The sequence below is a fragment of the Babylonia areolata genome, chromosome 4 (genome assembly GCF_041734735.1).
Source record: "Babylonia areolata isolate BAREFJ2019XMU chromosome 4, ASM4173473v1, whole genome shotgun sequence".
NCBI lineage: Eukaryota > Metazoa > Mollusca > Gastropoda > Neogastropoda > Buccinidae > Babylonia > Babylonia areolata.
Genome location: NC_134879.1, coordinates 1,266,502 through 1,280,618, shown reverse-complemented (window position 1 = coordinate 1,280,618; position 14,117 = coordinate 1,266,502). Strand labels below are relative to the sequence as shown.

The 14,117-nt window shown below is 43.7% G+C and overlaps 1 protein-coding gene across 3 annotated transcripts in view; it reads left to right on the top strand.

Annotated features, from left to right (window-relative positions):
- LOC143280769 (integrator complex subunit 7-like) overlaps nucleotides 1-14,117 on the top strand; it is a 42,887-nt gene that overhangs the window by 10,697 nt on the left and 18,073 nt on the right. For all 3 annotated transcript variants that reach the window (XM_076585442.1, XM_076585444.1, XM_076585443.1), the window contains exons 7-9: nucleotides 1,707-1,821; nucleotides 9,935-10,036; nucleotides 12,694-12,791. In XM_076585442.1, the coding sequence (XP_076441557.1) occupies nucleotides 1,707-1,821; nucleotides 9,935-10,036; nucleotides 12,694-12,791 (315 nt within the window). The remainder of the gene's footprint in view (nucleotides 1-1,706; nucleotides 1,822-9,934; nucleotides 10,037-12,693; nucleotides 12,792-14,117) is intronic.

The window sequence follows — 14,117 nt, the reverse complement described above, 5'->3', positions numbered from 1 at the left end:
TTCTGCCACGATTCTGCATCATGTGAGAGAGCACATTATTGCATAGTTCATGCGTGCGTTTGGTCAGGTGATGGGGTGGTGTTCTCGGGCTCTTGCCTGTTTTCCATTGTTCCTTTCATTTCTTTTATGATCTTCATTTGCTTTTTGGATGGCTTGAAGAATGGATTTGTGGTTGTGAATTGTGTGCAGCTAGATGAATGAGATTGTGGCTGTGTGTTGTGTGCAGTTAGATGAATGAGTTCATGGCTGTGTATTGTGTGCAGTTAGATGATTGAGATTGTGGCTGTGTGTTGTGTGCAGTTAGATGAATGAGATTGTGGCTGTGTATTGTGTGTAGTTAGATGAACGAGATTGTGTCTGTGTATTGTGTGCAGTTAGATGAATGAGTTTGTGGCTGTGTATTGTGTGTAGTTAGATGATTGAGATTGTGGCTGTGTGTTGTGTGCAGCTAGATGAATGAGATTGTGGCTGTGTGTTGTGTGCAGCTAGATGAATGAGATTGTGGCTGTGTGTTGTGTGCAGCTAGATGAATGAGATTGTGGCTGTGTATTGTGTGCAGTTAGATGAATGAGATTGTGGCTGTGTATTGTGTGCAGTTAGATGATTGAGTTCGTGGCTGTGTATTGTGTGTAGTTAGATGATTGAGATTGTGGCTGTGTGTTGTGTGCAGTTAGATGAATGAGATTGTGGCTGTGTGTTGTGTGCAGTTAGATGATTGAGTTCATGGCTGTGTATTGTGTGCAGTTAGATGATTGAGATTGTGGCTGTGTATTGTGTGCAGCTAGATGAACGAGATCGTGGTTGTGTATTGTGTGTAGCTTGATGAACGAGATCATGGTTGTGTATTGTGTGTAGCTTGATGAATGAGTTCATGGCTGTGTACTGTGTGTAGCTTGATGAATGAGTTCATGGCTGTGTACTGTGTGTAGCTTGATGAATGAGTTCATGGCTGTGTACTGTGTGTAGCTTGATGAATGAGTTCATGGCTGTGTACTGTGTGTAGTTAGATGAATGAAATTGTGGCTGTGTATTGTGTGTAGCTAGATGATTGAGTTCATGGCTGTGTACTGTGTGTAGCTTGATGAATAAGTTCATGGCTGTGTATTGTGTGTAGCTAGATGATTGAGTTCATGGCTGTGTACTGTGTGTAGCTTGATGAATGAGTTCATGGCTGTGTATTGTGTGTAGTTAGATGAATGAGTTCATGGCTGTGTACTGTGTGTAGCTTGATGAATGAGTTCATGGCTGTGTACTGTGTGTAGCTTGATGAATGAGTTCATGGCTGTGTATTGTGTGTAGCTTGATGAATGAGTTCATGGCTGTGTACTGTGTGCAGCTAGATGAATGAGTTCATGGCTGTGTATTGTGTGTAGCTTGATGAATGAGTCCATGGCTGTGTACTGTGTGTAGCTTGATGAATGAGTTCATGGGTGTGTACTGTGTGCAGCTAGATGAATGAGTTCATGGCTGTGTGTTGTGTGTAGCTAGATGAATGAGTTCATGGCTGTGTACTGTGTGTAGCTTGATGAATGAGTTCATGGCTGTGTACTGTGTGTAGCTTGATGAATGAGATTGTGGCTGTGTATAGTGTGTAGCTAGATGAATGAGTTCATGGCTGTGTACTGTGTGTAGCTTGATGAATGAGTTCATGGCTGTGTGTTGTGTGCAGCTTGATGAATGAGTTCATGGCTGTGTGTTGTGTGCAGGAGGTAGGGGAGTTCCTGATGAAGACCACCTACCCTCAGCTGAAGGTGCAGGCAGTGTGTGTGCTGAACGCCATCTGCGGCTCTGTGGCTGTCCACCTCCTGCCCTGGACCACAGGTGGGCGCTGACTGACAGTACCTGTTTTTTTATTTATTGACTCACTGTTTAAACAGAGTCTATGTTTTAACCCGGTGTTCGGTTGTTTGTGTGTGTGTGTCTGTGTTTCTGTGTGTCCGTGGTAAACTTTAACATTGACATTTTCTCTGCAAATACTTTGTCAGTTGACACCAAATTAGGCATAAAAATAGGAACAATTCAGTTCTTTCCAGTCATCTTGTTTAAAACAATATTGCACCTCTGGGATGGGCACAAAAAAATTAAAAATGAAGCCTAATTATATGCAAACTGCATTTACTGTTATATTTATATTTTTTGTATTCTCTAAACTTGGCACTTTGATCTGATATTCTGACCCAACAACAAGAGCAGTCATTATTATCATTTTTCGTTCAAACAGGAACTTCTTTTGCTAAGCATGGAAGTTTTATTTATTTTGCAAACGTTTTGGTGCAGATATTAAAATATTGAAATTACTCTGTAATTAATGCTAGGGGACTTAATTCGCTTTAAACTGATCTTTCTCATCTTAAACATTACATTTTGAAATTATACTCAGTACATAAAAAGCTTGGATTTTTTTTTTTTTTTTAAGTGTATCACAAGTGAGTCTTGAAGGCCTTGCCTCTCTTGTTTTCATTTTTTTCTCTCTCCAATTTTTTTTTTCCACCAATCTGTATTCAAAGGTTTACAAATAAAATATAATATACACTGGGAAGTTACAGCAATATACTGTTCTGAATATGTCATTCCACAGCAAGAACTATATCGGTAGAAGAGTAAGTATTCATTCAGACATTGTGCTGTGCAGTATTATAACACACAAATTACAATGAAACTATAGTACTAACAGAATTTAATATATCTGTTCACACATTGGTTCCATTGGTATCAGCTGGCTTTCGTGTGTGTGTGCATGCATGAACATTTTGGTTTCTGTATTTTTACAGTGGTTGATAATGATGTCTGCTGTGATTTGTTGTCTTGACGGTCCAAATTTTATGGGCTGTGAGTGTTTGCACAAAGAATGAATTCTGAAACAGAATAAGAGATTTTGGTGTTGGGTTTTTTTGTTTTTTTTTATATATACTAAATTCTCTGGCACTGACTTGACTTACTTGACTTATTCCTCTTGATTCCGTGGGGAACATAGGGCCGCAACAACACTCCTCCAACGCACCCAGCTCTGGCTGGTCCTCTTCAGTTCGGCCCACGTCATTCCGGCCGCCCTTGTCTCTGCCTCAATGCTTCTCCGCCAGGTCTGCTTCGGACGGCCAACTTTCCTTTTCCCCTGAGGGTTCCAATCAAGAGCCTGTCTTGTGATGTTTGTTGCAGGCTTGCGTAGTGTATGGCCTATCCATCCCCATTTCTGTTTCTTGATTTCCGTCTCCAGTGGGGCCTGTTTTGTCATGTTCCAAAGTTCTTCATTGGAGACAACCTCTGGCCATCTGATGTTCAGGATGTTTCTTAGACATCTGTTGGTGAATGTCTGAAGCTTGTGGGTGCTGGTCTTTGTCACTCTCCACGTCTCTGAGCCATAGAGTAGAACCGACTTCACGTTGGTGTTAAAAATCCGGATCTTGTTGCGGATTGAGAGGGCTGTCGATCTCCAGATTGGTCGAAGGGTGTTGAAGGCGTGTCTTGCTTTGTTGAACTGGTTAAGAATTTTTGGTATTTGTGATTTAAAATTAAAAAAAAAAATTTTTTAAACCCATATGGTAAATGTCTATAGAATGCAGGTAAGGGTGTATGCTGTTGTAAAAGCCCTTGCAGAAACACATTTTTGATAAGTTAAACTGTGAGTTGGTCTTGTATATTATGATGAGAATGCACATCTACATTACATCTGTATCATTGTGAATCCTGTATTGGTGATGTTGACTGTCAATCTGAACAGTTGGTATGCACTGTAGTCATCATTTGTTGTCTGTCAATCTATATAGTTAGTATACACTATCAGTCAATCAGTCAGTCATTAACACTTCATTAATCTTTTTTCTTTTTTTCTTTTTTTCTCAAGGCCTGACTAAGCGCGTTGGGTTACGCAGATGTGGTGTTGGTCTTTTTTTTCTTTTTCCGCCCTTCCTTGATTCTGATAGAGATCATGCCGACCGTTCTTATCCGTGTACAATGGTATCAATACATTTTCAATAAGGCAAATACCGTGAATTGATCTGAATTTTAATTACACATACTTAACCGTGACCCAACTAGTGCAGACTCCGGCAGGGGTCTGACATTCCTGTCCTGTGCAAACTATCCGCCCATGCGGAGCAGACGAAACTACGGCCGATAACCTCCCGGAAGTAGGTAACCTCCCCTTTGTCCCGCTGGTTATCGCCCTCTTTTTCCGGCAGCCATCATGACTCCTGTACCTGTGCTCTTCATACGGCTAAGTTTTTTCGTATTTTCTGTCTGTCTGTCGATTCTCTGGCGTTCTTGTTTGTGGTCAAATTATGTCTCCAACCAGGTCACATAATTATGTAGCTCGATTGGGGAATCGTGCTAAAATTAAAGCGCGATCGCAATCGATTCGCTGACACTCTGGGCCCTCTACTCCTGGCCCTCTAAACAACGCCAACCCGCCGCCTTCTCCACTTCCTCCGCTCCCTCCGGTCGACTCCAGACCTCCGCCACCTCCTCTGATGACTTCTAGAGGTTTGTGGTCACACACTCAGGTCAGTGTTACCTTTCATGTCATTTTTATCGATCCGCGAACTCACTCGACGCGATCCGCGTTTTCTCGGCCCTGCCAGTCGGCAGTGTACGAGTCGATCTCCTCTATCTCTTTACCATACCCACAGTTGCACCAATGGAATGGCCACAATCCCTTTGGGGGGGAAAAAAAAAAAAAAAAAAAAAAAAAAAAAAAAGAAGGCAGCTTGTCTTGGATCCGCACGTTAGACTGGGCCCTATGTGCGATGCGTCCGTGGTGGCGGCCGTGACATCGGATCACGCGACCCCCCACGCGGCTTGCCTCGACCGTCTCGGATCCAATAGCGACCGAGGCGTGTAGGGATGCCCTCCCCTGGTGTAGGGAGGAAGGTGGACCACTAGGGGACACGTTTGCCCATACGCGTGCACCCCCCCCCCCCCCCCCCTTGTCCGGATCACCCGATCCAAGGGAGGCAACCCCTGCTTCGGCACCCTTGCCGGTGACCGCCGCAGTTATTTCCCTTGCACCGGCACTGCTCCTCGCCTTCAGTGCGAGTGTGTGCACGGTCCTACCAAGCTATGCGGTGATGACCCCATCTGCCACACCGCCGAGTGCTGCTGTTTCCCATCCACTAATGGTGTCTCAGCAAGCTACTCAACCAAACAATCAGCAACTCATCGCTAAACTTGCTGCAGCAATTATGCACCACTCTGCCTTCTGGTGCCGCGCCTTGCGCCCACAGAGCAGGTACGTGCACACCCCATTGGAACTTAGGCAGTGTTGGATTCTTCTGCCCCATTGCCTAACTCTGCTGTTTCCCAGACTAATATTGGCACTTCCACGTTGGAGTACCTCTTATATCATATCATATATCAATATCAAGGCGTGCAAGCCTGACAAGGCCTTTTACCCGCTTGAAGTGGGGAAGAAAAAGAGAGTCCCCACGTATGTCTGTTGCATTTTTCAACATTGAGTGCGCAGTGCTTGAAAAATCAGAAAATATGTAAACGAGTTTTGTATTTAAAGTTTTCACAATGAATATCAAGATAATTCTTACATGTATTAATAACTCGATCCTGCCTCTCGGCAGTGCTCGGGCCGATCTTGTCTATCACTTTATCCGTCAACACACAACTGACAACTGAACGCCGGTCCTCTCGCAGGAGCTGTTCGCGAGATTGGACCGCCGTTCAGCAACAGGGGGATGCACATCCCACGGCAAGCCGACGGACTTGTCACCCCCTCGCCCACGACGCCCATAACACTCGATTACGGCGCCGTCATGCCACATGCCCTGACCGTCTCGCGTCCGATGGCAACCGATTCGGGTTGGGATGCCCACGGCACTAAGGGGCATTATAATTATTCCCCTTGCGCTCGTTTTCACCTGTGTCGGTTACGGTGGCATCGAACCACGGACTCTCACACACAACATGACACTCCTCCCTGTTCAGCGAGGACACGTCGCACAAGGGGGATATGTGCTCTAAAGACACATTCCTTTTCGATGATTTTCGGCGCCAAGGGAGGCAACTCCACATTTGTAACCTAGGCGCTCGAAGCTGTGGTTAGTTTCGCCGACACAGCACATCACTCCTGCCCCCCGTGCTGTCCACCAACGATGTTTTCTTTCGGTTTCTCATTGGGTCCTCATGCCCAGTCAGGGCTTTACACATCTTTGCATAGCAACTGCACTTTTCTTGCTGTTTCTCAGGCTATTGGCTACAGGAAATGCATCACAATATTTCCCCTTCTATCCATTTGATTTATTATCACAAGCAACAATCACGAAATATATATAGAAAAATCTATACATATTTAAAAAAAAAAAAAAAAAAATCTATATATATGTATATATATATATATATATATATATACATATATATATACACACACACATATATACATATATATGAGATATATTGCTACATTCATACGCATTTCTGCTTTCACGTATAGATGCGTACTTATCCATCGGTATACACATGTGTATGTGCTTATGGGATAGGTTCAGACGACTTTCATATTAACATGTACAATTATATTCTATCTCAATTCATTGACATCTGTTCATTGAGATTCCCTACATAGCAATATAGGCACACTTGCATTTGCGGCCTTCTGTTCACAATGCCCAGAACTCTCTGCCTCTACGTACTGGCACTTTATTCATATGCGTATGTACATCTCATATGTAGGTGCATGGACAGATTCCTTTCCATTGATGATTATGCACACTTACCCACTTACTTGGGTATATCGGTGCACGCTACACGTATGCTTATACAGCTGCTTATTTCTTGTGTCTCGATCTCTTGGCATACTTCTGACATCACTTGAGCTGATGGAAGTTTTTATTCCCTTGGCACATATATGTATTCATTTTCATAAATTCATCCCTACCTTGCTTTTGGAGGACGGCTGCACTCACAAATATAAAATAAAATAATAATAGCCTCATTCACGCCTGAATGTATGCTCCTTCACATTTCAATAGTGGCTGGTCCTTAGGGATCCACACATACCCCCTTCACACCCACAGGGCTAAGAATGCCTCTCTTGGTGCAAGGACGGACAAGGCAACCCAACTCATTTGCCTGCAACAATCACCCATAAGGCTGGAGATGCACAAGGAAGGGTGAGGCAGTCCAACTTAGAGGTGCCACTCTGGACACACATGCCTTTCATTCCTTCCAAGTTTGTAAGGCATCCCTTCTTTCTCCCCTTGCCTACAACAACCCTTGGTTTGCACCACTGTGATTGTGACAAAAGCTCCACACAGGCCCTACATCCTAGCCAGCCTTCCCATGAAGAGGTGTCTATCTTGCCTTACAAGTTTTAGCGGACCCAAAAACTGCCCACTGGGCAGGAGACAGTCACCCTCAGCCCATCTCTTCTACTCCTCTCTAGTAGCAGAAGGCCTGGGTCATAATTGTTTTCCTCTACATTCGGGAGAAAGGCATATTGACGAGGACGGATGCGTCCCACAAAGCACAACGAACCGTCCATTAGCCACAGGGGTGTACCTTTCTGCCCACTCATACCAACACGGCAGATGCCGCATTCAAGCACATCAGTTCACCCCATCACCTTGCTTGAACACAAATCCAGCATCAACGTCTCAAACAATTGGCGTTCGAAAGCACTTTCTGCACTTAGTCTTCCCTGCCCGATCCTTTCGGCCTCTACACACAACCACTGCCGTGGTTACAGATGGCCATTCCTCCTCAAGCACTGTCTTTCCAATGAGACACTTCCAGAGGTTGCTAGCCTAGGCAGGCTATCCCATCATGGAGCCCCAGCCTTCGGTCAAGGGACTGTCAGAGGATGACTTTGTTGTCACTTCGGAAGCAAGCACCATGTCTTTCTGACACACGGTTGCACCACAAGACCCCGTCAACTCTTTCCGGCTTCCTTACATTGCAACATAATCTGCATGGTGAACACCTTCGTCCCTGAAGCACACAGCAGCTGTTTCCTGGTTTACCCATGCTGATTGGTGTCCTCCTAGGAACAGTATATGATAATCAGTCGAGTACGACAGTCTCCATCAGAACAGCAGAGGAGGCATCTGCTGTCCAGTCTATTCGGGCTGGAATTCGATTATACAATTTATAGTAGAGAGTGTTTTGCCCAAGTTGCATCCCCGGTCCCTCAATCAAGAGGGCCTTAGGACTCATAATTGGGAAGGTTCCCAAAGGCTACTTAGGCCTAAGGCTACAGCACTAAGTCCCAGTGCAATTTGACTTCTAGTCTGAGAGACATAGTCATTCATGAAAGACTAAGCTGCAAATGATTTCCCTTTGCAATTAAGAAACCACTGGCCATACTAAAAACGTATGTCAGATCAGTGCCTTGATGTCAATAGCCAGTACAACACATCTTGAGCCACTTACCTCCCTGCCCCGCCCCGCTCCATCCCAGACTCAGTGCGCAGCACACACAGCCAGAGGCCTGTCATGGATCCGGTCCCCTTTCTCACTAAAAAACCTTCAGCAAAAATTTTCCCCATGGAAACCCTCTTCCATTTGGGAATTCCATCACTGAATGAGACTCAGTGACCTGTGGGCACATGAAATGCACTTCCACAGCCTGATCCAACCCAGCCATTGACTGCGGACAACCTTCTGCAGGTTACTCCAACAGGCCACACTCAGGCAGAGAAGCCACCAAGCCTTCCGTATGCCCCTTCGTGATGGTACCTACCTGGGCAATTACACAACCCTGTCCCAGAGACACCAGGGACATCAAGTCTTTTGTTGCCAAATGTCTGCCATCCTATGCATAGGCAACATACCAGTGCTGTCATTTTTTGACAACGTCAAAAAAGGGGGGGGGGGGGGGCCAGGGGCGGGGGAGTGCCCATCGCCTGTCAGCTCGCATGGAGGAGCTCCACAGATCTGGCTGTCATGCCTGAGGCAGGCCCAACACGGTGACCTACCTCTGTCTCGTGCCACAGTTTCCTTCAAACACAAAAACCACTTCCACTATCGGCCCACATCCGTTGTGGAATCATCAGATCAAACCACATGCGCACCTCCTTGCATTGACGCTCATCCGCGCTCATCTGCTCAGCTGTGGTCCACAGACCTCCCCCACAATACAGCTGTGGACCTCTGTCTTCTTTACCCGCACTAATGTCCTTAGGCGACACAGTACACTCTACTTTCGTCAAATTCTACTTGAGGGACACCTATCGCCTAAGGGATAATGGCTCATCGACTTCTACCAGAGAGATGTCGCACGCCTGCGGGTTGATGGCGCAAGAGCCATCGCTTCTGTGGTAGCTGCACAACAGACCATCACAGCACACAGACAGTAGAACAGGCGAGCCCTCCACCTTGTCGTGCTATTCTGCACTAGTTGGGTCACGGTTAAGTATGTGTAATTAAAAGGAAATTTTCTATCTAAAATTACGTTTAAATAACATACTTACCGTGACCCAAATTTAAGACCCTCCCGTCCTCCCCGCTTCCTGTTCTTCCTGCTTGCTGCGCTGGTGATGGCATATTGCCGTCAAAAGAGGGCGATAACCAGCGGGACAAAGGGGAGGTTACCTACTTCCGGGAGGTTATCGGCCGTAGTTTCGTCTGCTCCGCATGGGCGGATAGTTTGCACAGGACAGGAATGTCAGACCCCTGCCGGAGTCTGCACTAGTTGGGTCACGGTAAGTATGTTATTTAAACGTAATTTTAGATAGAAAATTTCCTTTTCGATCACTTGCAATACCTGAGTATTGCAAGGAGCCTGCTAAGCGCGACTGAGCGCGTTGGGTTACGCTGCTGGTCAGGCATCCATCTGCTTGGCAGATGTGGTGTGGCATATATGGATTGTCCGAACGCAGTGACGCCTCCTTGAGCCACTGAAACTGAAACTGAAACTGGTGATGATGATAAGTGTGATGGAGTTGCAGCTTTGAGTCTGAGATGATGTAAGAATTTGCATGTTGCGTTTCAGTGAACAAGATGCTGACCATTGGACGCCAGTTCTGTTACGATGACAACGTCGTCCTCGCCTCAAAGGCCATCAGACTGATGACAGCTATTTCTCAGTCCAAACGTAAGTACATCTAACATGGTCTGTTCTCTTCTAGTTATGCTTTCTTTCTGTCGGCAGCTGTGAATACACTTTTATCAATTCATACAAACAAATATAAAGTTGAATTTTGATTTATAAAGTTTAGAAATTTTGAATGTTGTGACTGACGGGTGCCATAGCCGAATGGTTAAAGCGTTGGGACTTTCGATCTGAGGGTCCCGGGTTCGAATCACGGTGACGGCGCCTGGTGGGTAAAGGGTGGAGATTTTTATGATCTCCCAGATCAACATATGTGCAGACCTGCCAGTGCCTGAACCCCCTTCGTGTGTATGCGCAAGCATAAGATCAATTACGCACGTTAAAGATCCCGTAATTCATGTCAGCGTTCGGTGGGTTATGGAAACAAGAACATACCCAGCATGCACACCCCCGAAAGCGGAGTATGGCTGCCTACATGGCAGGGTAAAAACGGTCATACACATAAAAAGCCCACAAGCCATACAAGTGAACATGGGAGTTGAAGCCCACGAATGCAGAAGAAGAAGAAGAATGTGACTGGCCTTTAGCTTTATTCATTTCCATAATTACTAAAACTGACTTCTTTTTTCCAAGAAATGTATCTTTTTAAGATCAAGATCAATATTATACAGTAATCCAGATTTCTTTATGTATCAGTTTTGGATGTGGCATAATGCTACAGTATTCATAGAGTCTGCTATTAATTTGTAAAAGAGATGAATATATCTGAGGGATTAACCCCTAGGCTGCCTGTATGATGAGATAACTCGTCATGGCAAGCATGTATGCTTCACTGCCACAAAAAAAAAATGGCAAGCATGTATGCTTCGCTGCCACAATGACGAGATAACTCGTCATCGAAATATTCAGACTTTTCCCTGCTTTGCATTCAGTTCGTTGACAAAAATGCTGGTAGCTTTAGCTTGGGGAATCTTTCTAGATTCTATTCGTAGCTAGAAACACCATCAATGTTATGAGGCAGTCCTTTATTTGAACGTTTTGGTTGGGTTACTGGCCGCAGTGTTTGCCTGGCTCCTCTCCTTGCTCGCTTAGCAAAATGTCAGACTGACACCTTGCTCACGACATGCGATCATGGCCAGCTAAATCAACCAAGGTTGCGTTCTTTAGCTGATGCTCAGAAAGAATTGAAGCGTAAATTCAAAGAAGACAGTGATGAACATTTATAGGACGATTTGATAGAAAATAAAGGGAGCAATCAAGAGAGAGGCTAAGATACGACTATCAGTGTGTGATGCCGGCTGTACAGTTGTAGCAGACAACAGACTGACTGATTTATTAGCAAGACTGAGTGTGAGCGATTTTCTTGGGCCTCGGCCAACGTGGTCTGATGAGAACTGGATAAAGTGACCATGTGAGAGGGGTGAAGAGGAGGGGGGTGGAGACTGACGGGGCGTGGCCTCACATCCATATTATCACTTGGAGAAGTCACAGTGCATTGTGTATCTATCTCTTTTTCAATGTTTTTTTTTTTATTGTGGTTGTTCTAGTATGATTTTGTGTGTGCAGACATCCGTTTGTCCAGAAAATATGATATTTTAGTGCAAATTACCTGACTAATGTTTGTAATGAACAAGTTGAAAATGTGACAAAAAACAAAACACTGATTTCAAAACAACAGCATGTCACTAAAAATATATAAAATGGGAAAATATCATGTCTTTTGTATTCTTTATTCATTTACCTTTCAGAAAATATATACTTTTATGGGTCTTTCTCCAATAACAAAGAGCACAGAAGTTTTTGAAAATTTGTACCTGTTTTTTTTTTTTTTTTGTTGTTGTTTTTTGTTTTTTGTTTTTTTGTGAAAAAAACCCTGGCAAATAGATTTCACTTTAATCTTATTTTCCTGGCAGCGAAAGGGTTAAGATGTCTGAAGACAAATTAATTACTTGCTCAGTCTGAAAGATGATTGCAAAAAAAAAAATAACTGTTCGTTTCCATGAGTGAATGTGAGCATGCATGTGCTTAAATGGTAATGTACATTTTTGTGTCTGACAGACGTATCATTGTAAAGTGCTTTGTGAGGCTTTAAAGCACTTTATGAATATAGTATTGTTGTCATCATTTTAAAAGTTTTTGACTCACTTGTATAAACAAAGTGAGTCAATGTTTTAACCCGTTGTTCGGTTGTCTGTGTGTGTGTCTGTCTGTGTGTGTGTGTCTGTGGTAAACTTTAACATTGACATTTTCTCTGCAGATACTTTGTCAGTTGACACCAAATTAGGCATAAAAATAGGAAAAATTCAGTTCTTTCCAGTCATCTTGTTTAAAACAATATTGCACCTCTGGGATGGGCACAAAAAAATAAAAAAATGAAGCCTAATAAGTAATTATATGCAAACTGCATTTACTGTTATATTTATATTTTTTGTATTCTCTAAACTTGGCACTTTGATCTGATATTCTGACCCAACAACAAGAGCAGTCATTATTATCATTTTTTTTGTTCAAACAGGAACTTCTTTTGCTAAGCATGGAAGTTTTATTTATTGTGCAAACAGTTTGGTGCAGATAGTAAAAAAGGGAAATTACTCTGTAATTAATGCTAGGGGACTTGATTTGCCACAAGTGAGTCTTGAAGGCCTTGCCTCTCTTGTTATTGTTGTTCTAATTAAAACATTCGGGTCATAATACAACAGGGTGTGATGAGGACATCGGCAGTGAGGCAGTGTCTGCAATCCAGACTTTCCTCATTCTGTCCACTGATGGAAGTGCTGAAAACCAACAACACCTCAAGGTAATAATGGAATTTAGGGGGGGGGAATGTCCACAGCATTCTTCTTTTTGTATCATAATTACCTTTCGCTACCAATGGCAGTCTCTACACTTATTTTGTTTGCATTTTGTTTGAGTAGACGGGTGCAATAGCCGAGTGGTTAAAGCGTTGGACTTTCAATCTGAGGGTCCCGGGTTCGAATCACGGTGACGGCGCCTGGTGGGTAAAGGGTGGAGATTTTTACGATCTCCCAGGTCAACATAATGTGCAGACCTGCTAGTGCCTGAACCCCCTTCATGTGTATATGCAAGCAGAAGATCAGATACGCACGTTAAAGATCCTGTAATCCATGTCAGCGTTCGGTGGGTCATGGAAACAAGAACATACCCAGCATGCACACCCCCGAAAACGGAGTATGGCTGCCTACATGGCGGGGTAAAAACGGTCATACATGTAAAAGCCCACTTGTGTGCATACGAGCGAACGCAGAAGAAGAAGTTTGAGTAGATTTTTTGATTGTTTTTTGATAATCTGTGTAAAGAAAATGGAGTGGGCATATCCTTTTTACTTGAGCATGGTAAAATTGTGTGATTGCGTTTGAAAATTTGGTCAGTTTTTGGGCCTCTGGTTCCTATTTTGGGGGTGAAATTCATGTCACACTGAGTGTTGGTGAGGTTAATTCTTTGATTCATTGAGGAAAAAAGTCCGCAAGTAATAAGTTCCTTCGTAAGTGAAGGAAAAAATAAAGGTATGTCAACGCTCAGTTAATGAAAACAAAACAAATAATTTTGGCCCTTTTTCTCTACCATAGTGACTCGGTCCTAAAACTGCTATTCTCTTTTCATTGCTTCCCCTGTTTGCTTCCTTTCCTGTTTTCTCCATGTAGTGATGTGTGTGCATGAGTGTATGCATGTGTTGGGGCTTCACATCAGTTGGGCACAAGAAAAGCACATTGTTATTAACAGGTAAACAGTTAGTAAAATGGTAAGATTGGCGGTCTGCCTTTTGGGCTCATGTGCGTATTGTAAAACAGTTAAAACGCTGATCTACCTTAGCCTGCTTAAGATAGAAATTTGATTTGTTCCATATCCGTCACACAACTTTCTGTTTGACAAACACTTGTTTCTGATGGTGAGCAAAAATATGATTTGGATGATATGTAAGTGCTGGAGCAAAAATGTGATTTGGATGATATGTAAGTGCTGGAGCAAAAATGTGATTTGGATGATATGTAAGTGCTGGAGCAAAAATACGATTTTGATGATATGTAAGTGCTGGAGCAAAAATGTGATTTGGATGATATGTAAGTGCTGGAGCAAAAATGTGATTTGGATGATATGTAAGTGC